The sequence below is a fragment of the Podarcis liolepis genome (assembly GCF_965112155.1).
Source record: "Podarcis liolepis genome assembly, chromosome: 7".
NCBI lineage: Eukaryota > Metazoa > Chordata > Lepidosauria > Squamata > Lacertidae > Podarcis > Podarcis liolepis.
Window position 1 is genome coordinate 77,921,803 of NC_139561.1, and position 22,960 is coordinate 77,944,762.

The 22,960-nt window shown below is 44.4% G+C and overlaps 2 protein-coding genes and 1 long non-coding RNA gene across 8 annotated transcripts in view; 1 reads left to right on the top strand and 2 right to left on the bottom strand.

The window, feature by feature from the left end:
* Positions 1 to 1,548: 1,548 nt before the first annotated feature.
* LOC310712475 (phospholipase A2 inhibitor gamma subunit B-like) lies at positions 1,549 to 7,630 on the bottom strand. Of its 5 annotated transcripts, none has more exons than XM_083515576.1 (7): positions 7,524 to 7,630; positions 5,970 to 6,093; positions 5,307 to 5,423; positions 4,447 to 4,599; positions 3,790 to 3,921; positions 2,213 to 2,335; positions 1,549 to 1,975 (listed from the first exon to the last, which is right to left on the bottom strand). In XM_083515576.1, exons 2-7 carry the CDS (start codon positions 6,079 to 6,081, stop codon positions 1,713 to 1,715), a joined length of 900 nt encoding a protein of 299 aa, XP_083371702.1. In that variant the 5' UTR covers positions 6,082 to 6,093; positions 7,524 to 7,630; the 3' UTR covers positions 1,549 to 1,712. The 5 variants fall into 5 exon arrangements, with proteins under 5 accessions (XP_083371702.1, XP_083371701.1, XP_083371700.1 ...); XM_083515575.1 differs by having other exon boundaries at positions 7,437 to 7,625; XM_083515574.1 differs by lacking the exon at positions 7,524 to 7,630 and adding an exon at positions 7,084 to 7,374.
* A 2,551-nt stretch (positions 7,631 to 10,181) lies between these two features.
* Positions 10,182 to 15,857, bottom strand: LOC310712492 (phospholipase A2 inhibitor gamma subunit B-like). Of its 2 annotated transcripts, XR_014528892.1 has the most exons (7): positions 15,661 to 15,836; positions 14,753 to 14,882; positions 14,366 to 14,482; positions 13,688 to 13,840; positions 13,076 to 13,210; positions 11,012 to 11,717; positions 10,182 to 10,980 (listed from the first exon to the last, which is right to left on the bottom strand). XR_014528892.1 is itself a non-coding variant. In XM_083515612.1 (6 exons), the coding sequence occupies exons 2-6, from the start codon at positions 14,862 to 14,864 to the stop codon at positions 11,518 to 11,520; spliced, it is 717 nt and encodes a 238-aa protein (XP_083371738.1). In that variant the 5' UTR covers positions 14,865 to 14,882; positions 15,661 to 15,857; the 3' UTR covers positions 10,182 to 11,517. The 2 variants fall into 2 exon arrangements, 1 of the variants encoding a protein (XP_083371738.1); XM_083515612.1 differs by having other exon boundaries at positions 10,182 to 11,717; positions 15,661 to 15,857.
* Positions 11,724 to 22,960, top strand: part of LOC310712566 — an 86,805-nt gene continuing 75,568 nt past the window's right edge. Inside the window, exon 1 of the long non-coding RNA XR_014528946.1 lies at positions 11,724 to 12,247. This is a non-coding gene — a long non-coding RNA (uncharacterized lncRNA). The remainder of the gene's footprint in view (positions 12,248 to 22,960) is intronic.

A 22,960-nucleotide genomic window follows, 5' to 3' on the forward strand; every position in this document is an offset into this window, starting at 1 on the left:
TAGTGCATCCTTTAACTGTAATAATGTCTCTTGTTTCCATCACTGGAGAATGAAGAGGGCATGTCTCTTGCAGTGCTATTTTTTTCTAGAAAAAGAGGTGAAGGAACACCATAAACACTTCCCTCGTTTTCTTGCAATGGCAATGGCAATGGCACCCACCTAAGAGGTGCCGGAATTGAGATCTGGTGAGTTCCGGCTGAAAGGCTAGCCATTGCACAACTCCATTGGGCTGATGTGAATAAGGTGTTAAGCATTATAACTAACCCCTTTTGAGGTTCTAAATAAATGTTTGTGTTAGGCTTTGATGCACTGCAAGGGTGTGAGCGTTGGGGTCGCCATATTTCAAAAAGTAAAATTCCTGACACCCACAAAGTTGTTTCAGAAACCCATGCAAATTGTTAAGCTTTTCGAGTGATTTTAAGCTTTTTGAGCTGTTTCCATTGCTTTTTCCATCGCATTGCCATCCATCTGGGTTTTACCTGACGTTTTGCTGATATTTTTAAAAGTGAAAATCCATACACCAAAATTCCCCCGTTTTCAACACCTGAATACTGGATGCCATTTTCGACATCCAAATCCTAGATATGTCTGGGGAAACCTGTACGTTTTTCAGCCCTAGTGTGCTGTCCAATTCAATTGCTAGGAGGCAGGCATTGTACCTGAGCTGTAGGTGTGTTGCCTATGTTAATCCCGTGTGTGTGTGTGTGTGCGCGCGCGCTCTCTCCATCATCATGTATATAAACGCAAAAGTAACACTGAGCATGTAAACATCCCTCTTTAACCAGGCCTTTGGCTGATTGACATCCAGTGCCCTTTTAAAAAGTGTTGGCATGGGGGGTTATTGGGTTGTTTTTGTTTTTATTATATATTTTGTGGTTTTATGTTGTGACCGCTGTGTACAAATTTCAATAATAATAATAATAATAATAATAATAATAATAATAATAATAATAATAGACTAGACCCACCCCCCGGACTGGCATAGTTAGTGTCCCTTTAACAGGTAGGCAGATATTCAGCAGGTCAGAATAAGCATTTTGAGTGTTATTCATTGGAAGTCCATGGGATTTAAATTCCCACTTTTAACAGTTTAATAGGGTTGCAGATTCCTGTGTGTGCTCTCACCAACTGGACTGGGGCAGCATATGTGTAAGATTTCAGACCTGAGCACACTTGGATGAGCTTACAGTTTAAACCATGCACATTTTGATCCATGCGTGTTTGCTTAAAAATCAGTCCCACTGAGTGTTAGGAAAACATTCTTTAAGAAACAGATAAAAGTTCCTGGAAGCTTTAAAGAGGGTTCCAGAGTTTTTCTTTAGTGTGTAGGAGTGGCACTCTAGGCTTGATTGGTGTCAGCGGGAGTTGCAAATAAAGGGAGGAAGTTGCAATTTCTGCACAAGTAAAGCACACGAATACACTGTACGCATACACTGTGACAACAAGGTTGGAAGTAAGACAATGTGTGCTGCTGATACTGTGAGTTTTGCTGTGTCAGGATTGTTAATTACTGGACTGAGATTATACCGTGCTGGAGAGGTAAAGAAGGAATGTAAATAGCTTGTATATAAAGGTAACAAAAATGCTCGTGCAACCAGTCAAGCAATAAAGAAGCTCTTGACTCTGAATTTGAGTATGACTCCTGTTCTTGTCCTCTGCCTCCGGGGAAAACTCTGCTACAAACAGTAAGAAGTGGTTTTACCGAGGTGCCACTACACAAGCAGAAAAGCGCAGGAGAAGTGTGTGGGCGGTAACCTGTAACGCTGAGGCAGCTCAGCCAGCCCTCCCCTTTTCCCGTATTCCACCAGCAGTGTGTGTATATGGGGGCACGGAGGGGAGGATGTCCTGATGTCCCTATTTTCATCTGAGAAATCTTGGCAGCCATGAAATGCGTTCCACAGGTTGAAAAAGGTCCCCCGTTTCTGCTCAGGCTGCTTGGCCAACAGATCTTCACAAAAGCATTTCATTGTCATTTCTGCAAAAGAACAAACCGGCTCTTTGTAAGTCAGTAAGATATCTACATAGGAATACAAATCCCTCTGGAGAAAAACCAAACCGAAAGTAGAGACAGACATGGAAAGGAAAGTTGTCCTCAGTGCCGAGTCACAGGAAGGAGTTCATTACAAGAGGATCTTCACCAGCAGAAGCCATGACAAGGCCAGAAGAGGAAATCTCAGTGATGGGGGTGCCTTACTGGCTGGCTCACATTTACCATCTAGGATTGCAGAAGTAACTGCCCTCAAGGTACTCTTAAAATTTTGTGGCAAAGCATTTAGTTGTATAATATCGCAGTAAGTCTTGGTAGTGCAACCTTTCATGGTGATTCCAAACCCTCCTGCAGATGAAAAGGAAAGATGGGAGGTCAGGCGGGGCACTATTCCCAGTATTCCCCAATGCAAGTTTGATTTGTCTCCCACCATGGTCAAACGGGCTAACAAAATAAATAAAAAACAAAATAAAGATAAAAGCAAAATAATAATAAAAACTTTCACAAATGCCCCACATTATGATAGTTGAAGTGCATGTGGAGCTATGTCTGCTGATTTCAATGAATCTACTATGATTAAGAGTAGTCTTGGATATAACCCATTGATGGGGATGTTCCTATGGATTGAAACAGTATAGGACAAAGAATGTTCCTCTTCCAGGCGCCACTCATGTCGACCTCAAGTGTAGCCATTTTTCTGGCATAGATTTAGGGTGAAAATGTATTTGACCTGGCAAAGGACAGTCCTCTATTTGAAGGTCTATCAGAAGCTCTAAGAGACAAGCTCTATTAATGGGCCTGTCTGGTCTCCAAAGCTCCTGATGAAGTATTGCTCCAGATATTGTGGGATAATATTATTATTATTATATTATATAATCAGCATCATCTTTAAAAGAAAAAAACACACGTTTGGAGGGTGGCAACAAGAAAACAGGTCTTTTCTGTGGTGGTTCCTTGACTGTGGAATGCTCTCCCCAGTTAGGCTCACCTGCCACCATCACTACATGTATTAGGGTGGCAGGCAAAAACATTATTCTTTTCTAGGCCTTTGGTCACTAAATAATCTATGGCCTGCTAAAGCTTGGGGGCCTGTTGTTGTTGTTACAGTCATACCTTGGAAGTCAAATGGAGTCTGTTCGACTTCCAAAACGTTCGGAAACCAAAGCACAGCTTCTGATTGGCTGCAGGAGCCAATTGGAAGCTGCGCCGGACATTCAGCTTCTGAAAATCATTTGAAAACAGGAACACTCACTTCCGCTTTTCAATCGTTTGGGAGCCGATTTGTTCGGGAGCCAAGGAGTTCGGGATTCAAGGTATGACTGTCTTATTATTATGCTGCCTCTTACTATGTCTTTTGTTATATCTGAAGTTCCTGAACTTGCTTTTCAATTCAAATGCATCTCCAGACTGATGGTGCACTTTTCTGGTTTGGTAAAGTGTTTTAAACGGGGTAAAAAAACATGCAGAAAAGGTGCTTACAAAATATGCTTCTGACAGATGAATTCATTGGAAAGCATGGGTGACTCCAACTAAATTTGGCTCAGAGCACACCCACTGAAATTAACAGACCCAAGTTAGCCCTGCCCATTAATTTCAACTTGTCAACGCTATGATTAACATCAGCTAAAACCCAGCATACGTTACCTAAAAAGTGCACATTTCAAATAAAAAATTAACCCAAAATGCATTAAAAAACACAAACAACTAGACAGAACAGGGTGGAATTAGACCCTTATGACGGAGGGCCAGCAAGACCATAATGCAACAGAATTTGCCAGAAGAACATAACAAATCAGAATTACCAGTTTTGATGCTAGCATCCAAACAGTGGTCCTCTATTCCTGTACATTTTGTCACCTTTGTAGGGCACGTAGGAGTCAGCGAATAGCAGGCTGGGCATGTTTTCCCATTGGCCTTTTTCATCATTGGAGGCACTGAAATAAAGCAAAGAGGCAGTGTATTCCTCTCTATCCTCCATCCAGGCAAGCCAAGAGACATTATCACAATTTAAGGACCACAGATCTCGCCAACCAAAAACATTCAAGGGGATTGTGGAGTAGGACTGCTGTTGGGTGTGGCCTGGAGAGATGGGGCATGGCCAAGGAGGGAGTGTGATCTAGGCTAGTGTACTTCAACCTTGGGTTCCCAGATGTTGTGGGACCAGAACTCCCATCTTTCCTGACCTTTGGTTGCTCTGATGAGGGATGATGGGAACTGTAGTTCAACAACACCTGAGGACCAAAGTCAGAAAACCTTGGTCTAGAGAGAACGTACGGACCAGATAGAGAGGCCCGGAGGGGGCACAATTGGCTCCCCAATATGATGTTGCCCTCCACTGTGCTGCACAGTGGCAAATGATAAATCTGTGATTCAGGAGCGCCCTGATGAAATCAATGGCACAGCCTGACCTCTGGGGCATAGAATGAGGTGGGGGAATGGAAGAAAAAAACTATACCCACACTGAGCTGAATCAGATGGGCACTCAGCACCCTCGCAGCAGATAGTCATTCCTCTGGAGGTAAACATCTTGCCCAGATTTACATAAAATGGTCCCAAACTGCAGACTAGAGCTGGTGCACAGCTTTTCATGATCCTTTGATATGATTTTCCAGCTGCAGAGAATGAAAGAATAGCATATGGATTTAGGGCAGCCTTCCACATCATGAGGCCCTCCTGGTTTTGCTGGGCTACAGCTCCCCTCAGCCCCAGAGAGCCCAGTGAAGGCTCAGAAATGACAGGAATATCTAGAGGAAGGGACATTGGTCTTTCACCACAGAGTTATGGTATCTCAGACTTCAGGAGATTGGGAAAGAGAGATTTTTTGCTTGGGAAGCTAGAGGCTGTGTGCCCCAGATGTTTTTGACTATGACATACCCTCCAACATTTCTCTGATGAAAACAGGGACGTCCTATTCCATAACAACAACAACTTTATTATTATATCCTGCCCATCTGACTGGGTTGCCCCCATAAACATCCATAAAAACATAATAAAGCATAAAATAAAACATAAAAATATACCCTCCAACATTTATCCAATGAAAATAGGGATGTCCTAAGAAAAAGCAGGACATTCAGGGATCAAATCAGAAGCTGGGACTGTCTCTGGAAAATAGGGACACCTGGAGGGTCTTCAATGAGTTTATGATCCATATCAGCCTGTTAGCATCGCCAATAATAATAATTTATTCTATATATGCTGCCCATCTGACTGCCACTTAAGGCAGCTTCCAACCAATTAAAACACAGTTAAGACATCAATATGCCTTTTGCAATCCTCTATGCCTGGACTGCATTTGGTGGGGATCCTTCTCACTCACCTATTGTGCTTTCACTCAAAGCGACAAAACAGGTGTCGTCATCAGCACCGCACTTTGACATGCTGCCCTTGCAGCTGGTGCCTGCCGCTGTGCACGTTTCACACTCCAGTGAGTCACCTGTAGAAGAGAAAATGAAAGGTTTCATAAGCGGTGTCCAGGTGCAGACACCGGTCTGCAAAAAGGGGGCAGGAGCTCACAAACGTGGGTCAAGCGCAACATGGTTCCTGCCCTATGCAATGCCACACTCACCATCTTGAAGTCAGTATATAGGTTTCCAGCTCAGTCCAGGGGTGCCAAATTGCCCTCCAACTAGAAGGGGCCCAGCAATGTGTGACATCATACGCACATCATGTGCCACTCCACACATCCTGGTGCACACATGACGGAGACAGGGGATGGAGTGGGCAGAGGGCAATCTTCAACCTCCATGTGTTCTGCCCCCACCCGGCATGTGAGTGTTGGTATCAAAAAAGGGAGGCCCCTCAGTACTGGGGGGACTCAGCCCCCTACTCACAAATATTGAGGGGGCTGAAGCCCCTTCCACCTCCTATAGTTGGTGCCCCTGCCTCAGTCAGTGCTTCCAAAATCAACAGCTTAGATCTGGTTTACTCCCAGGTATCCCACTGCAACACACACCAGCCCTAGAAGATTACTACTGCTCACCTGGAGTTAGAAGAACAGAGAAGAGAAAAAGTCCCAAGACAGCAGGCATGGTTCGTGAGAAGAAATGCGCAGCGGAAGCATGTGCAAAAAGCTTGGTTCCTTGTGAAGCCATTTTTTCAGCCCACTGTCTGCAAAATTAATAAATCAAAAGCCAGATTGGAAGCATGTATGATTTTTTTAAAAAAAAATGTCCTGATTTCTCAGTACAGTGAGATGCTAGAATCTGGACACCATAGATACAAACCCCCCTCTCCCGTGAATCTTCTGAGAAATTCATGGGATAACAGAGGGATCTCATCTGGTGATGAGGCAAACACGTATTAGCAAGGTTGGGAAGCTAATTCATCCTCGGCCCAGTATACCTGAAGGAGTATCTTCACCCCCATCACTGAGGTCCAGCTCCGAGGGCCTTCTGACGGTTCACTCACTGCAAGAAGTGAGGTTGCAGGGAACCAGGCAGAGGGCCTTCTTGGTAGTGGTGCCCCGCCCTGTGGAATATCCTCCCATCAGATGTCAAGGAAATAAATAACTATCTGGTGTTTAGAAGACATCTGAAGGCAGCCCTGTTTAAGGAAGTTTTTAATGACTGATGTTTTAATGTATTTTTAATCTCTTGTTTGAAGCTGCCCAGAGTGGCTGGGGAAACCCAGCCAGATGGGCGGGATATAAGCAATAAATTATTATTATTATTATTATTATTATTATTATTATTATTATTATTATTATCATCATCATCATCATCATCATCATCTGCCCTCACAGTTCAACAAAAAGCTTTCTTTGCTCCAAACTTGATTATAAACCAGGAGTCAGAAACCTTTTTCAGCCTTGGGCCGGTCCACTGTCCCTCAGACCATGTGGTGGGCCGGACTATATTTTGAAACAAATAATGAACGAATTCCTATGCCCCACAAATAACCCAGAGATGCATTTTAAATAAAAGGGAACATTCTACTCATGTAAAAACACGCTGATTCCCGGACAGTCTGTGGGCCGGATTGAGAAGGCGATTGGGCCACATATGGTCCCCAGGCCTTAGGTTACCTACCCCTGTTATGAACCAAAGCAAGGAGGGAGGGGTTAAAATTCAAGGCAGAGAGGCTGTAAGGCCCACCTCATGTTTAACCAGGATCCTCCCACCCCCATGTAGAGCTGTGCCGTTCATGTTCCTCAACTTGTACACAAGGTCACTTGGCACATGTGCTGGGTGTGTGGCCAGTGGGGGCCATAACTGTCAGATGCGTTGATCGTGTTGTGGCCTGTGCACCCTGACAATTCCTTCACACATGCTTTCAATGCAGGCATTGGGAATGCATATGTTTCCACATGTTGAATTCCAACCCCCATAGCCCCTGACCCAGATCAGAAACGCGACCCATTGATACATCCACTCACCAACCCCCCTGTCACCCCCCCGTGTTAGCCCCCTAGAGCTCCCCCCTTTTCAAATATCCCAGTGTACGGAACCTCTGCTATGGTTTAAAGCTGCAATTCCTCGCCGTTGCCCTCCATCCCTGCTGGACTCAAACTTCTGCTATCATTTAAAACCATCACTTTCCCACTGTCCGTATCCTTCGCTTCTCACTCGCATGCTATGGCTACTGCTGCTGTCCAACGTGTCTTCTCTTCTGCTCCCCTGGCCCACCCTGACTTCATCCAAATCCACGATTGTGATGCAGCACTGCAAATCCTCCAATGGGGGCTGCGTGATAACAGCCTTCATTTTTTTATGCACATTGGAAGTTTCACTGAACTTGGAGGAGTGGAGTGAGTTTCTTGCTGCTTGCTGGGTATCAGAGGGCAAGTTGCCTGGGCTAATGGTGTGGTTCGCACAGCTGGCTTTGTAGTTTGACTAGTTTCTCCTACGTGAACCTACGTAGTTATTAAGATTGGGCTTGCTTACATGCCACTCTTCCATTTGAACTAAGTTACACCGTAAAATGTGTAGAAGACACTCTTCACAAAGATCTGCCTGGCACCAGCCAGTTTTCCTTTTTGGCACCATGTGTGTGTGTGTGTGTGTGTGTGTGTGTGTGTGTGTGTGTATATATATATATATATATATATACACACACACACACACCCATCCACACCCCTATATATTTGTTATCTGCTGAAGCCTTTTTTGTGCCTTTGTATTATGGCTAGACTAACTGCTTGCCAAATGTTTTATCTCTTAAATCCAGTGCTTTTTTCGGGAGGGACGCAGCGGTAGGTATACCCCTAAACATTTTGTGAATCTACATGTGTACTTTGTCTATTTACTGTATTTATTTTTCCAAATTTGAACTATAAAATGGTGATTTTCTCGAGTCAAAATGAGAATACCCCTAAACATTTTCATTATTACTATTTTTTAGGGAAAAGTACTGGTTAAATTATACTGTATATGTATCTTGCAAGCTTCTAGGGCAGTGGTTCCCAATTAGCTAATTACTGTGGCCCCCCCTATTTTTCAAATGCCAAGCCATGGAACTGCAACTTTTGGAAATTTTGCTAACTCTATTGTGGTAGTTACCTCTGCAAAACAATTTTTGGGGCAAAATATGGAGTAGTCCCTAATAAGCAAAAGATTTTAGGTATATTAAAAAAGAAAAGAAAAAAGATTTGTGATATTACAATGCAAAAATGACAAAAAATTACTTGGGAGAGGAAGACAAGGAATGGGCCCCCCAGATTCCTAATTGGAAACCACTGCTCTAGGGGATGTGGCTGAAGAAAGGAAAATAAAAGTTTGAATAAATAAAAACATAACATAATGATATTTTTAAAATTTTATTAGGCACTGGATATGCACTAGGACTCTATATCTATCTTCTCCCCACAATTCTCCCCATAATATAAAGAAGGGAGTTTCAGGGGGTTGGACTAAATGACCCTTTTATTTTCCAACTCTACCATTCTATGATTCTATGTGAAGAGTTGCACTGGTGATCAATGTTGTTGTTGTTGTTTAGTTGTTTAGTCATGTCTGACTCTTCGCGACCCCATGGACCAGAGCACGCCAGGCACTCCTGTCTTCCACTGCCTCCCGCAGTTTGGTCAGACTTATGTTGGTAGCGTCGAGAACACTGTCCAACCATCTCATCCTCTGTTGTCCCCTTCTCCTTGTGCCCTCAATCTTTCCCAACATCAGGGTCTTTCCCAGGGAGTCTTCTCTTCTCATGAGGTGGCCAAAGTACTGGAGCCTCAGCTTCAGGATCTGCCCTTCCAGTGAGCACTCAGGGCTGATTTCCTTAAGAATAGATAGGTTTGATCTTCTTGCAGTCCATGGGACTCTCAAGAGTCTCCTCCAGGAACCTCCAGGCCCGTTCACTAGATGTCAGTACTGGGCAAACTTATCCTACAGATTATTAAGCCATCAGTGAACATCTAGAAAATATATAAATTCACAGCTAAGTAAGTAGTAGAGCTATGCCCTGGATGCTGCTAGAACTCGAGCCAAATCTGGAAGACTTGAGATCCCCTCTCACACAGCTTCTCCTTACCCAGTCCCCTCCTGATCACATAAGTAATTGGAGGCTGGGACAAGCAACAGTGGTATTGTAGTGACTTAGATGGATGGTGTGAATGTGACTTTGTGGGTCTAGAGCTCCATAATGGATGGGATATGTGACTTACCACAAGCTGCTATGGTCTGCTGGCTGGGTGCTCCTTGGTGAGATTGTCTTCTCCTGGCTGCTAAAGGTCGCTTATGGCACACCTATCCTAGAATACCCTGACTTATGAAGGACCTGAAGGCTTTGGAATGATGTGCAAGAAATATTTGTGTTTCAAATTACATATGCTAATACCAGGAACTTTGATTTTCTCCTGCTTGCTCCACCCATGCAACGCTTAAGGTTTGTAGATATAATAAAATAGAATAAAATGTGGGTATACAAAGTTTGGTTGTGTAAAATGGCTCAAAATGAATAAATAAATCTGTGAACCTTCAGGTATAGGGCGGTATATAAATTCAATAAATAAAAAACACATGAAAGGGCACAGAAGATAAGGACCAAACATAGAACAATAAAATGAAACCAAATAATGGTGTGGGAGGAACATAATGGTGTGATTAGAACCAATGTACAGAAACCACACATTATCTATGTAGGCCACTTCCTGGTTCATGTGGAGATTGGGATAGATTAATCTATACATTTCAGTTTCTCTATTTCTCGTTTTTTTTGCCCCCACACCCATAATGAAGACTCGAGAGACATTGCATTGCATAGAATAGCCATATTTATTAAATAGAAAACAAAAAGATCTGCAAGAAAATTCAGTTACATTGTGAGGTGGAATTCAAATCAGCTGTTGGAGGAAAGAAAAAATTTGCTACGCGCATATTTGTAACATGCTGTCTAAAAGTGCCCCATGGGTGTAGCCAGGATTTTTGTTGGAAGGGGCAGGCCTTGGGGGGGGGGCAGAACCGACATGATTGGTCAGTTAGTTAAGTATTTCTATTGTTTTACTTGATCTAGGGGGCCAGCTTCCCTCCTGCCCCCCCAGCTACGCCCATGAAGAGCACGCTTAAAAACTCTGACTTTCATTTCCAATCAGGCTTGAGGGCCAAATACGAGCATCCTGGCTTCCTTCTCAGGTCCTCAGGACTCTCCCTAGACCATACACTCAGCTGATACGATGGTCCACTCCACAGGCCACACCTCTCATTGGTTCTGCTATTTCTCTTCCTCAGTCAGCTGTGCTGTCCAATAGTGTATCCTTTAACTGTAATAATGCCTCTTGTTGTTGGATAGTCTCTCTGTGTGTGAGAGAATCATTTGTTGCAGAAACAGAGAAGAATACAGAAGTTTCAAGAAGCAGCAGAATGCTGAGATTGCTTCGTCTATGCCAGGACATTTTCTGTGGGATCTTTTTCTTTGGACACGTGCAGTATGACAGGAAGCACTGATAACAATGGTTTTGTGTAACTTTTTGTAACTTGTTGTGAGTCTCTTGCTTGCTCCTTGCGGTGAGAGAAGCAGAGAGTGAGTCTTGGACTCTTGTTGGACTCTAAGCCTGCCTTGACCACGGTATCTTTGCTACCAATATGCTTTTGTGCCTGTCAAGTAAACATCTACCCTTGACTGAATCTTTAAGGCATCCATGAGTGTTTATTGCCTACTTTGTGTACCTTCAACCCCAAAGATGCTTCCAAGGAAGCAGCTGCATCGAGATGCAACTCTGCTGGGTATGGATACTGACACACACACACGCAGCAAAAGTGATGCCAGACCAAATTCTTCTAAATCATCCGTCAGAGGTTGATGGATTGATCCAACACTTGTTTCCATCATTGAAGAATGAAGAGGGTGTGTCTCTATGTGTAGAAACTCCTGACATTTGCATGGGTGGAAGGTGGCCTTTGTTCCAGAACCATTTGCCCTTGGTCTTGACCATCACTATTTCATTCTCATTTCTTTAAAAAACGAACTGACTCTTTGTGAGTCTGTAAGATATCTATGGATACAAACCCTTCTGAAAAAACAAACAAATTGAAACTAGAGTAGGACATGGAAAGGAAAGTCGTCCTCCGTGCCAAGTCATGGAAAAGGGTTTATTACAAGAGGATCTTCACCAGCAGAAGCCATGACAAGGCCAGAAGGGGAAATCTTGATGATGGAGGTGCCTTATTGGCTTCTGTACATTTGCCATCTATAATTCCAGATGCAGCTTCCTTCAATGTTTTCTTAGCATTTTGTAATAAAGCACCGCAGTAACTCTTGGTAGTGCAACCTTTCATAGTGATTTTAATCGTTCCTGGAGATGAAAAGGAAAGATGGGGAGTCAGGGGGCCCACTATTCCCCAAAATTACCCGACACAAACAAGTTTGAATTGGCTCTCAACCTTACATTGGCCTGGCCAAACTAACAAAATAAAAATGGCAAAGTGAAAAGGTGCATGTGTAGCCATGTCCATTAATTTCAATGATTCTCCTCTAAGACTAGTCTTGTATATAACACATTGATGGGGATGTTCCTATGAGTTGAAGTCATATATTACAAAGAATAAATGTTTTCCTCCCAAGTGCCACTTGCATCTTCCCCAGTTGTAGCCATTCTACAGTGGTACCTCAGGTTACAGACGCTTCAGGTTACAGACTTCACTAACCTGGAAGTTGTACCTTTGGTTAAGAACTTTACCTCAGGATGAGAACAGAAATCGCGTGTCGGCGGCAGGAGGCCCTATTAGCTAAAGTGGTACCTCATGTTAAGAACAGTTTCAAGTTAAGAACGGACCTCCAGAGCGAATTAAGTTCTTAACCCGAGGTACCACTCTACTGGGATATGTGCAGGGTGACCCTGTATTTGACCTCGTAAAGGACAGTCCTCTATTTGAAAGCCTATCTGAGAAATCCTTTGTTTGATGGCTTGTCTGGTCTCCAATGCTCCTGATGAAGCATTGCGCCAGATATTGTGGGATAATAATACTATTATATCATATAATCAGCACCACCAGCCTGAACTCACCAGAGTCCCTGCACCTCTCAAGTGGGCCCCATTGCCATTATAGGAGAACAAGGGTGCACCATGAGTTCTAGCACCTCTTTTACTTGAAAAATAGCACTGATATGATGATGCAAAGTTGCTCAAACCTTCAGTTTTCCAAGCAACTTATGAAAAAGGTCTCTTAAAAAAAGAAAAGAAAGGAAAAACATCACGTTTGGAGGGTGGCAACAACATTTCTGTGGTGGTTCCCTAACTGTGGAATGCTCTCCCCAGAGCAGCTCACCTGGCAGTGAGGCAAAAACATTCCTCTTTACCAGGCCTTTGGCTATTAAGTAATCTATGGCCTATTAAAGCTTGGGCGGGGGGCGGGGGACGGGGCTGACTGCCATTGCTCCAGATATTTTTGGATGATGATAATGCTGTTGTTGTTGATGATGATGATTATCCCCAAGCCAGCTTCGTTTTGCATGGCTGGATCATTCCAGTCTCACAAAGTGCCTCGGAGATGCTGCCACTTCTGGGCGCCTCTGTTCTCCCTTGGCACCCCGCTCCCAATGGAAAAGCACGCTCCGCCGCTGGACTGAGTGCCAGCAAGACCAAAATGGAACAGAATTTCCATTGCTCAGCCAATCCCTCCTCAAAATCCCCAGAACATAAATGAGAAATACCACTTTTGACGCTAAGATCCAGACATTGGTCCTCAGCTCCTGTACATTCTGCCACATCTGAAGAAGGGCATGGGCTTGACATAGAATAGCAGGCTGGACATTTTTTCCCATTGACTGTGTTGTTTACTGGAGGCACTGGAAAAAAAGGTAAAGAGACAGTGTACACTCACACATTCCCCTCTATCCTCTATCCAGGGAGGCAGGAGACGTTATCACAATTCAAGGACCACAGATCTTGCCAGCCAAAAACATTCAAGGGGATTGTGGAGTAGGACTGCTGTTGAGAGAGATGGGGCATGCTGGTGTACCTCAACTTTGGGTTCCCAGATGTTGTGGGAGCAGAACTCCTATCTTCCCTGACCCTTGGTTGCTCTGACAAGGGAAGATGGGAGCTACAGTTCAGCAACATCTGGAGGCCATAAGTCAGAGAGCATTGGTAGATTGACAGGTCTGGAGGGCCAGAATAGGCTCCCAGACATAATGGTTCCCTCCACTGTGCTGCACAGTGGCAAATGACTGATCTGTGATTCAGAACTCCACCATTGAAATCTATGGCACAACCTGACCTCTGGGGCATAGAAAGAGGGGGGGGGGGAGGGAAAATACACTCACATGGAACAGAAATGGATGAGCAGTTAGCACCCTTGCAGCAGACAGCCATTCCTCTGGAAGTAAACATTTTGCCCAAATTTATGGAATATGGTCCCTGTCCGCAGGCCTTAGTGGATGAACAGCCTTTCACTATATTTTGTGTTGGTAGCAGATCTGCAAATAATGAAAGAAAAAGATAAGCATTTAGGGCAGCCTTCCACAACATGGTTCCCTCCTGGTGTTGCTGAGCTACAACTCCCACCAGCTCCAGAGAGCCCAATGAAGGCTCAGAAATGACAGGAACTGGAGTCCAGCAACATCTGGAAGGACATTGGGGCTTGACCCCAGATTTAAGATAGCTCAGCTCCAGGGGGCAAAGCTTTCAGCTTGGAGAGCTAGATGCAGTGTGTTCTAAATGATTTTGACTATGAGTCTCCTATCTCTTTTGACTAAGAGTCTCCTATCAGCCCCAGTTAACTGTCAGGAAGCTGTCAGGCAGGCCAACTCCCCAGGGACACAAGTGCTCTAGACCCCACAACATTTTAATGGGGGGGCAGGGCACCCACATAGTGCAGTGGCCATGTGCACATGCCCCCACCAGTCAGTTGATGAATCGAATGACTCCCAATAAGGCATCTTGATATGCCTTTTACAAACCTCTGGCCTAGACTGCATTTGGTGGGCATCCTTCTCACTCACCTACTTTGTTTTCAGTAAGAGAGACAGCACAGGTGTCTTCATTAGCACTGCAATTCCTCATCTTGCCACTGCAGCTGTTGCTTAGCGCTATGCAGGTTTCACACTCCAGTGAGTCACCTGTAGAAGAGAAGGTAAAAGTTTTCATAAGCAGAGCCCATGTGCAGACGCCATTCTAAGTCATCTGCCTGCAAAAGGGGATGGATCCCACAAACGTGGGTCAAGCGCAACACTGATCCTGCTCTATGTAGTGTGACACTCACCAGCTTATTTTGGCGATATTTTGGTTTCCACCCCAGTCAGCCCTTCCGAAATCAATGCCTTGGATCTGGTTTACTTCCAGGTATCCCACTGCAGCACACATCACCCCAGAACATTACGGCTGCTTACCTGGAGTTAGAAGCACAGAGAAGAGAAGAAGTCCCAAGAGAACCGGCATGGTGTGTGAAAAGAAATGCGCAGCGGGAGCACATGCAAAAAGTTTGCTTCCTTGTGAAACCATTTTTCCCCAGCCTGGTGTCTGCAAAATAAATAAATAAAAATCCAGATTGGAAACATGCACATTTTTTAAAAAAAACCAACCAACCAAACACACACACACATACACACGCACACCACCAAATTTCTCAGTACAGTGAGATGCTGGAATCTGAACACCATTGATACGAGCCTTCCTTTTGCATGACTCTTCTGAGAAATTCATGAGATAACAGAGGGATCTCTTCTTAACACATATTATTAGCAGGGTTGGGAAGCTAATCTACCCCTGCCCCCACTGTTCGGCAAAAAAACTTTATTCCAAACTTGATTATAAAGCAAAACAAGGAGGGATTCAGGGCACAGAGGTTGTAAGGCTCACCTCATATTTAACCAGGATTGCACACACTCATGTAGAACTGAGACATAGCTGTCAGGTGAGTGAATCATGGTGGGGTAGGATTACACTGCACACCAGTACAGCTCACAGATGCTTCTCAAGACTCTTCCCAGCAGGGGAAACCAACTGCTTTCTTCCAGGTGAGAAATACTGGAGAGAGGCTACATCTCTTTGTTTCTTCCTCCTGCCCAAAAAGCTACAATTTCTGAATTCCCTGTGAAGAGGGATTGACAGTTCCACCGAGTTGGAAACGGGAGCCCTGGCAGGGCTCAGTACCCTTAACAAACTACAGCTTCCATAATTATTTGGGGGAACCCCTAACTGTTCAAAGTGCTATCCTAGTGCCTTAAGTGGATGGTGTGAATGTGATCTAAGAGCTTGCAGGTCTCGAGCTCCATAATCGTTGGGAAATGTGACTTACCCTGAGTTGCGAAGAACTGAAGGGCGGGCGCTCCTCAATGAGAATGTTTTCTTCTGGCTGCTAAAACTCACTTCTGGCACCTTTGCTCCTGTATATGTGGGCTTACGAAGAAGGCGGCGGCAGCAGTAGCATGACGCAAGATATAGATTAGATTATCATATCACTTCTGCAAATTTTATTTCCACCATAACTGCACCATCTGCTGGCAACTGAAGTTAGATCCATTTAGACATGTGACCTTTGTTCACCATAATTGTGCTTCCTGAGTTTTCATTTGGGGTGTGTCTTCAAAGTTCTGTGGGTCAAAGCAGCTCAGACACAGCCCCATAATGACACAGAAGATAAGGGCCAAGTATAAAACACTAAAATAGAAACAGAAAACAGTGTAGCGGGGGGGGGGGGGATAGAATGGAGTTGTTGGAACCAAAGGACAGAAATCATTTTTTTAAAATATTGTTATAAGGTGTTTTTTGGTGGTGACAGATTCCCCAAAGTTCTTAAATGTATCAAATGCATGGAGATGTTGAAGCTGGGAAAGTGCTAAAATACAGGTGAGACCAGTTTTCTGGGTCCAGCAAGCCATTTGGAAAAGGGGCCTAGTAAGAGACAGGGAGAGAAGTGATCCATATAACTAGGGCTGTGTGCTGGAGAGCAACTGGCTGAGTACATTTGGAAGACAACGGGAAAGTTTCCCATCATCTTATTGATATTAATGGATATGGATCTATTAGTTATTATTGTATTTTAATATTTTGTTGGAAGCTGATAAATAAATAAATAAATAGTATTCTGCAGGTGCATTCTCAGAGTTCAATTCAGAAGGCAAATATGTATGGAGGGGTGGAACCTGCACTTCCACTCTCTTTCCCTGTAATAAATGCAACAAAATCCAATGGGGGGTGGGCACTGCTGGAGATGATCACTGGATGTTGGAAGGTCTGAAGCAGAGAGCCTATTCTGCACAAAGACAATCCCCTTAGTATTTAGAACTTTGCACCACGAGTGTTCCAAATTATGGGGTGTGGAGGCCATGTCTATGGAACACTCCCTTCACTTAAAGGGTAAAGGTAAAGGGACCCCTGACCGTTAGGTCCAGTCGTGACCAACTCTGGGGTTGCGGCGCTCATCTTGCTTTATTGGCTGAGGGAGCCAGCGTACAGCTCCCTCATGTGTCATGTGGCCAGCATGATTAAGCCACTTCTGGCAAACCAGAGCAGCGCACTGAAACGCCGTTTACCTTCCCACCGGAGTGGAACCTACTTGCACTTTGATGTGCTTTCAAACTGCTAGGTTGGCAGGAGCAGGGACCGAGCTGAGGAGATTTCACCCCTCCCATACCCAAGAATCTCCTGACCATCTCCTGATGATCTCTGCTGACTCCACAGAGAAGAGGAGGCGTGTCCTGCCTATTAACTTATTCTGCCCAGCAACATATCTGTGTGTGAGAGAGAGAGTCAGTCAGTCAGTGTATCGGAGAGAGTGAGAGTGTTAGAGATCCTAGAGATTAGATTGCTGCTAAGAGCAGCTGCAGACTCTCAGTGTAGCATTGCTTTATGCTCAGAATAATTAGCTCTGTATATAGTTTTGTATCATAGTTGTAGTTATAGAATAAAAGAAGATATTTTACAGAGCTGCTCTCCGAGTGGTTTATACTCTGCAAGACTCTGCAAAACTCTGCTGCGCAACGACTGAATTATTGAGACAGTGAATCCGGTGCTCTCAGCTCTAAGCTGTGAGTCCATAGCACTGTGACCGTTTCCTGCGGGAAGGAGGTCTCTGGCGGTGCTACCCAGCTCGCCCAGCCCAGTCAGGGTTGAGGTATATGAGTCCAGTTGGCGCACTGGCTCTAGGGCGATGCTGACATCGGTTATGGGCCCAGTCGTTCTTCCAGTCGTCTGACCTGGTGTTGTTCCAGTCATCCCAGTCGTCCCAGTCGCCAGAGGTTTCTGTTGCTGATTGCCGGACGGTGGAACGGACGCTGCATGCTGGACTGATTTGCGGTGCCCAGAAGCAGAGCTGTTTTGGAGCAGAGTATTCAAGCTGCCGCTGTTGCTGTTGCTGCTGCTTGATTTATGGAGGTATGTTGCTGACTGCCAAAGGAAGAAGATAGCATCCCTGTTTGCCTGTTAATTGCGCTCAGTGGGAGAGAGAGTGGCTGAAGGAGTCAAGGCTTTATCTGTGTTGCACGAGGGAAGTGTCTTGCTCTAAGTAATAGCAGACATGGCCTGTGCACATTCTGGCCAGATGGCTCTGTCCTTTCCCCTCCTCACGCCTGAAAACTATGGAGTTTGGCAAGTAAAGATGAAAGCGCTTTTACAGAGGGAAAAGCTATTTCACACGATAGAAGATGACCCTCCCGATGAGGATGCAGATGATTGGGCTGAGTGGCATGCTGCAGATATGAAAGCCCGAGGGACAATTATTTTGAGTGTTTCAGACCACTTGCTGGTGAACTTAGAGGGTCAAGAGACTGCACAAGCTGTTTGGCATAAGTTGAGAGATATGCATCTGAGGCAGAATGCTGGTTCCAGTGTGATTTTCTTTAAGAAGCTGTGCAGGCTGCAGTTGGAGAAAGGTGGTGATTTGCCTAGCCATCTATCTCAATTAAAGCGTCTCAGACAGGACCTTGTTCAGCGAGACCTGGCTATTTCAGAGGCTGTGTTTGCAATGCTAATGATCAATAGCCTAGATGAGTCTTATGATGGAGTGGCTGCCCAGATTTCCACGATGCCTTCTGACCGGCTAACAGAGGATTATGTCTCTAGTGTGCTCCTGAATGAGTGGGATCGCAGACAGGCTGTTAAAGAAAGCCGGGACAATGGTGCTGTTAAAAATGTGCTTGAAAATGTGCCTGAGTCTTCAGCAGGGGAAAATGAAAGTGAAACTGCTGCTGTTAAAGCTTTGAAATTGAAGCGGTGCTTTTCGTGTGGAGCACAAGGCCATTTGAGTTTCCAGTGTAAGAAGTCTTCAAAGAAGAAGGGAAACTTCAGAGGCAGAGGGGGAGGAGGAAGAAATTCCCAAGCACCTGCTACTTCAAAGGCCTTGATCTCTCGCTGTTCCAGTCAACGTGGGCGGAGTTTCTTCGTGGTCGACTCTGGCTGTTCAAACCACGTGGCCAAAGATAAGAATCTCTTTGTTCAGCTTGAGAAGCAAGAGAAAGTAATTCATCAAGCAGATGGGACAGTTCTCACGAGTGTGGCTCAGGGAACTGTGTTCTTAAAGAGCCTGAATGCAACTATTAAGAATGTCCTGTATGCGCCTGATATTCAGGACAATTTGTTGAGTGTTTCCCAGCTTGATCGTCAAGGGTTTAAGGTGGTGTTTGCTAAATCTCGCTGTGAAATTCTTAGAGATGGCAAGCTCATTTTGTATGCAAAATGTGTAAATGGACTGTACCAATTGCCTTTTGTTTCAGGTACAGGCACTGCAGAAGCAACTGAGAAAGAGTGTTGCAATTTGTCTGTAGATAAGAATGAGAAGTTGCATGACCAATGTATTCATTATTATCACCGTATTTATGCTCATTTGAATTTCCAGGCTGTGGCAAAAATGCCTGATATGGTTCAGGGTATGAGGTTGAAAGAATGTCCCTACCACATGAAATGTGTTTCTTGTGCTGAGAGTAAGGCAAGGCAAGCTCCCAAAGGTACAGAGTCTGGGAGAGAGGCCAAGAAACCATATGAAGTCATTCATGCAGACTTAGTGGGGCCTCTAGCGCACTCTAGAGGCAATTCAAGGTTTTTCATGGTTCTGATAGACTCCTATTCAAAATATGTTTGGGTCTATGTGCTGCAGAAAAAGTCTGAAGCCTTTACCAAGTTTCGTCAGTTTTGTAAATGGCTCAGAAATGTACATAATGAGAATGTACGTTGTTTTTTCACAGATAGGGGTGGAGAGTTTTGTTCAGAAGAGTTTGAGAGTTTTCTTTCTGAACAGGGCATTGAGCATAGGACCGCCACGCCCAGATCACCCTGGCAGAATGGTTTATGTGAGAGAGTAAACCAAACCCTACAGCAAGGAATCAGAACGCTGTTACATGATTCGGGGCTGCCCAATCCTTTTTGGGCTGAAGCTCTTTCGTTTTTCTGTCATGTGTATAACAGGAGGTACCAGTCTAGTGTAAATTGCACCCCATATGAGATGCTTCACGGAAGAAAGCCATGTGTAAAGCATTTTAAAATTTTTGGTTCGCAGGTTTGGGTGCACACCTCGCATGGTGACAAACTGAGCAAGCGTGGAGAACATGGTATTTTCCTAGGTTATGAGAAAGGGTCTTATCGTGTTCTGATCACAAACACGAAAATCATAAGGCTGACCAGGAGTATTGATGACAATCCACAATGGGACAGAGTTGGTGTTTTTCAGTATCATCCCATTTGTGATGATGGTGCAAAAGGGGCAAAGAAAGTCAAGAGAGAGGCAAGTGTTATTGGTGGTGATAATCCTGATGCCAATGTAGTTCCAGATAATGGCACAGATTATCAGAGCCCAAAAGCCTCAGGTGAGTCTGACGCTGACTCAGACTTAGCAGCTTCATATACTTTAGCTCCCCATTCTCCTAAAGAGGAGGAAGCACCAGAACAAGAGGATCAAAGAGTTTTGCGCAGATCCGAGAGAACAACCAAGGGTGTACCACCGAAAAGGTTTTCTGAAGAGTTTGCAAAGACTGCAGTCACGAGCAACTCTGGTGGGGTTTTCAAACCTAGCATGAAGTGTGCTGAGAGTAATAGCACAAAACGCTTTATTTCCTTACCTGATATTTGAAGGAAAGCGTGTATTTAAGTTCTGAAAAATGGTTTGTTCAAATCTGCTTAATTAGAAATGTCAATTTGCATTTGAGAGGAAAGAAATGTGTGTGAAGATTTTTCTAGAAGCTGCTTATTCAATGGTATTGTAAAAGTGTGTTATATGCTGGGAAGAGAGATACCTGCAAATGTGTTAACCAAGGTTGTAAGCAGAGAACAACTTTTGGAGTGTATGTGTAAATTGCAGTTATGTTAAAGATTCTTGAAATGGTCGGATGAAATGGGGGAGGATGAGGAGATTTCACCCCTCCCATACCCAAGAATCTCCTGACCATCTCCTGATGATCTCTGCTGACTCCACAGAGAAGAGGAGGCGTGTCCTGCCTATTAACTTATTCTGCCCAGCAACATATCTGTGTGTGTGAGAGAGAGTCAGTCAGTCAGTGTATCGGAGAGAGTGAGAGTGTTAGAGATCCTAGAGATTAGATTGCTGCTAAGAGCAGCTGCAGACTCTCAGTGTAGCATTGCTTTATGCTCAGAATAATTAGCTCTGTATATAGTTTTGTATCATAGTTGTAGTTATAGAATAAAAGAAGATATTTTACAGAGCTGCTCTCCGAGTGGTTTATACTCTGCAAGACTCTGCAAAACTCTGCTGCGCAACGACTGAATTATTGAGACAGTGAATCCGGTGCTCTCAGCTCTAAGCTGTGAGTCCACAGCACTGTGACCGTTTCCTGCGGGAAGGAGGTCTCTGGCGGTGCTACCCAGCTCGCCCAGCCCAGTCAGGGTTGAGGTATATGAGTCCAGTTGGCGCACTGGCTCTAGGGCGATGCTGACACGAGCAACGGGAGCTCACCCTGTTGCAGGGATCCGAACCGCCGACCTTCTGATCGGCAAGCCCTAGGCTCAGTGGTTTAACCCACAGCGCCACCCAAGTCCCTTTCCCTTCACTTAGAGACCTTCAAACCTGCCCCCCGCCTGCTGATAAGGTGGAGATGAGTCAACTGTGATGCAGCAAAGGAGGCAAAGTCAGTCAGTGAGCACCAACCATACCTTTTTTCTCACGGATGAGAAGCAAAAGCCTGAACAGAGCTTCGGTATACAGTAGGGACACTGGAATTTGATTGCCTTTTTGTTAATTTACTGTTTCATTTGTCCTACGGCTTCATGGTGGATGTCAGCTGCCCTGGTGATCTCACTCAAGGAGGAAGAGTACATTTACCATTTATTAAATGTAGTTATCACTTAAAAAAAAAGTATTAGAGTGACTTCAAAGATTTAAAATACAAAATTTTTGTAAGATCTTCTTTCTTCTTCGGCAATCACTCATTGCCAAGTAAGATGGTCTTCTATGAATATGGTCTTAACGGTGTGTCTGTAAGTGGCCATGGAGGCCAAATCTGGATCCACACGTCCTTCCACATAAGATCAGAGGGCAATGGAAACATGCATAATACTAACAGTGTTCAATGATAATATAGCAAGAACAATATCTAGATCTGGATTTGGATCCAGATCTAGACAGACAGACAGATATAAAACCTTCCCATGCTACAAAAAGATGAAAACCAAAATCACATTAGAATCACATCATGTATCTCATCAGTGACTGTGCTGGACGCAAGCAGACTGCTCCTCTGTCAAGTTGTACAATGGAGGAATATCACTCCAGCCTGCTCTTCTGCCATTGGGTCAAGAAAAGAGGGGGGCAGGGAGGATGCAAACCCTGTATGCCTTCTCCTATTATCTCTTCTTCTGTGTTGGAGCACAATTCAAAGTGCTTGTGGTACTTACCTTTAAAACCCTAGACAACTGGAGGCCTGGGTACAGTTCAACCTGCCCAGGAACTGTGGTTCCTGATGGAAAGAGGGAAATTTGTAGAAAGTGGAGTTTGGGATATAGGTTTTGGGGAGATAGGTATTGAGACCTGTGCTTTTTAACTTGTTCATAAACAACATGGAGTTAAGAGTGAACAGTGAGGTGGCCAAGATTGCGAAGTGCTCCAAAAGGACTTATCCAAACAGTAGTAAAATGGCAAAAGATTACTGCATTGCAGGGGTAGGACTAGATGACCCTCGCAGTCCCTTCCAACTCTACAATTCTATGATTTTTTAATGGCAAATGAAATCCAGCGTAAACAAACGTAATGTGATGAACGATGGGGCAAAATAACTTAATTTCGCAAATACATTTAAGGGGTCTGAAATGCCTTCATTCAAATTTCAGATACAGTGGTACCTCAGGTTACAGATGCTTCAGGTTACAGACGCTTCAGGTTACAGACTCCGCTAACCCAAAAATAGTACCTCGGTTTAAGAACTCTGCTTCAGGATGAGAACAGAAATCATGCAGTGGCAGTGCAGCGGCAGTGGGAGGCCCCATTAGCTAAAGTGGTACCTCAGGTTAAGAACAGTTTCAGGTTAAGAACAGACCTCCGGAAGAATTAAGTTCTTAACCTGAGGTATCACTGTACTGTATGCAGTTGTGGCTGCCTCACCTAAAGAGAGAGAGGATATTGTAGACTTAGAAAAGATTCGGAAAATGGCAATCAA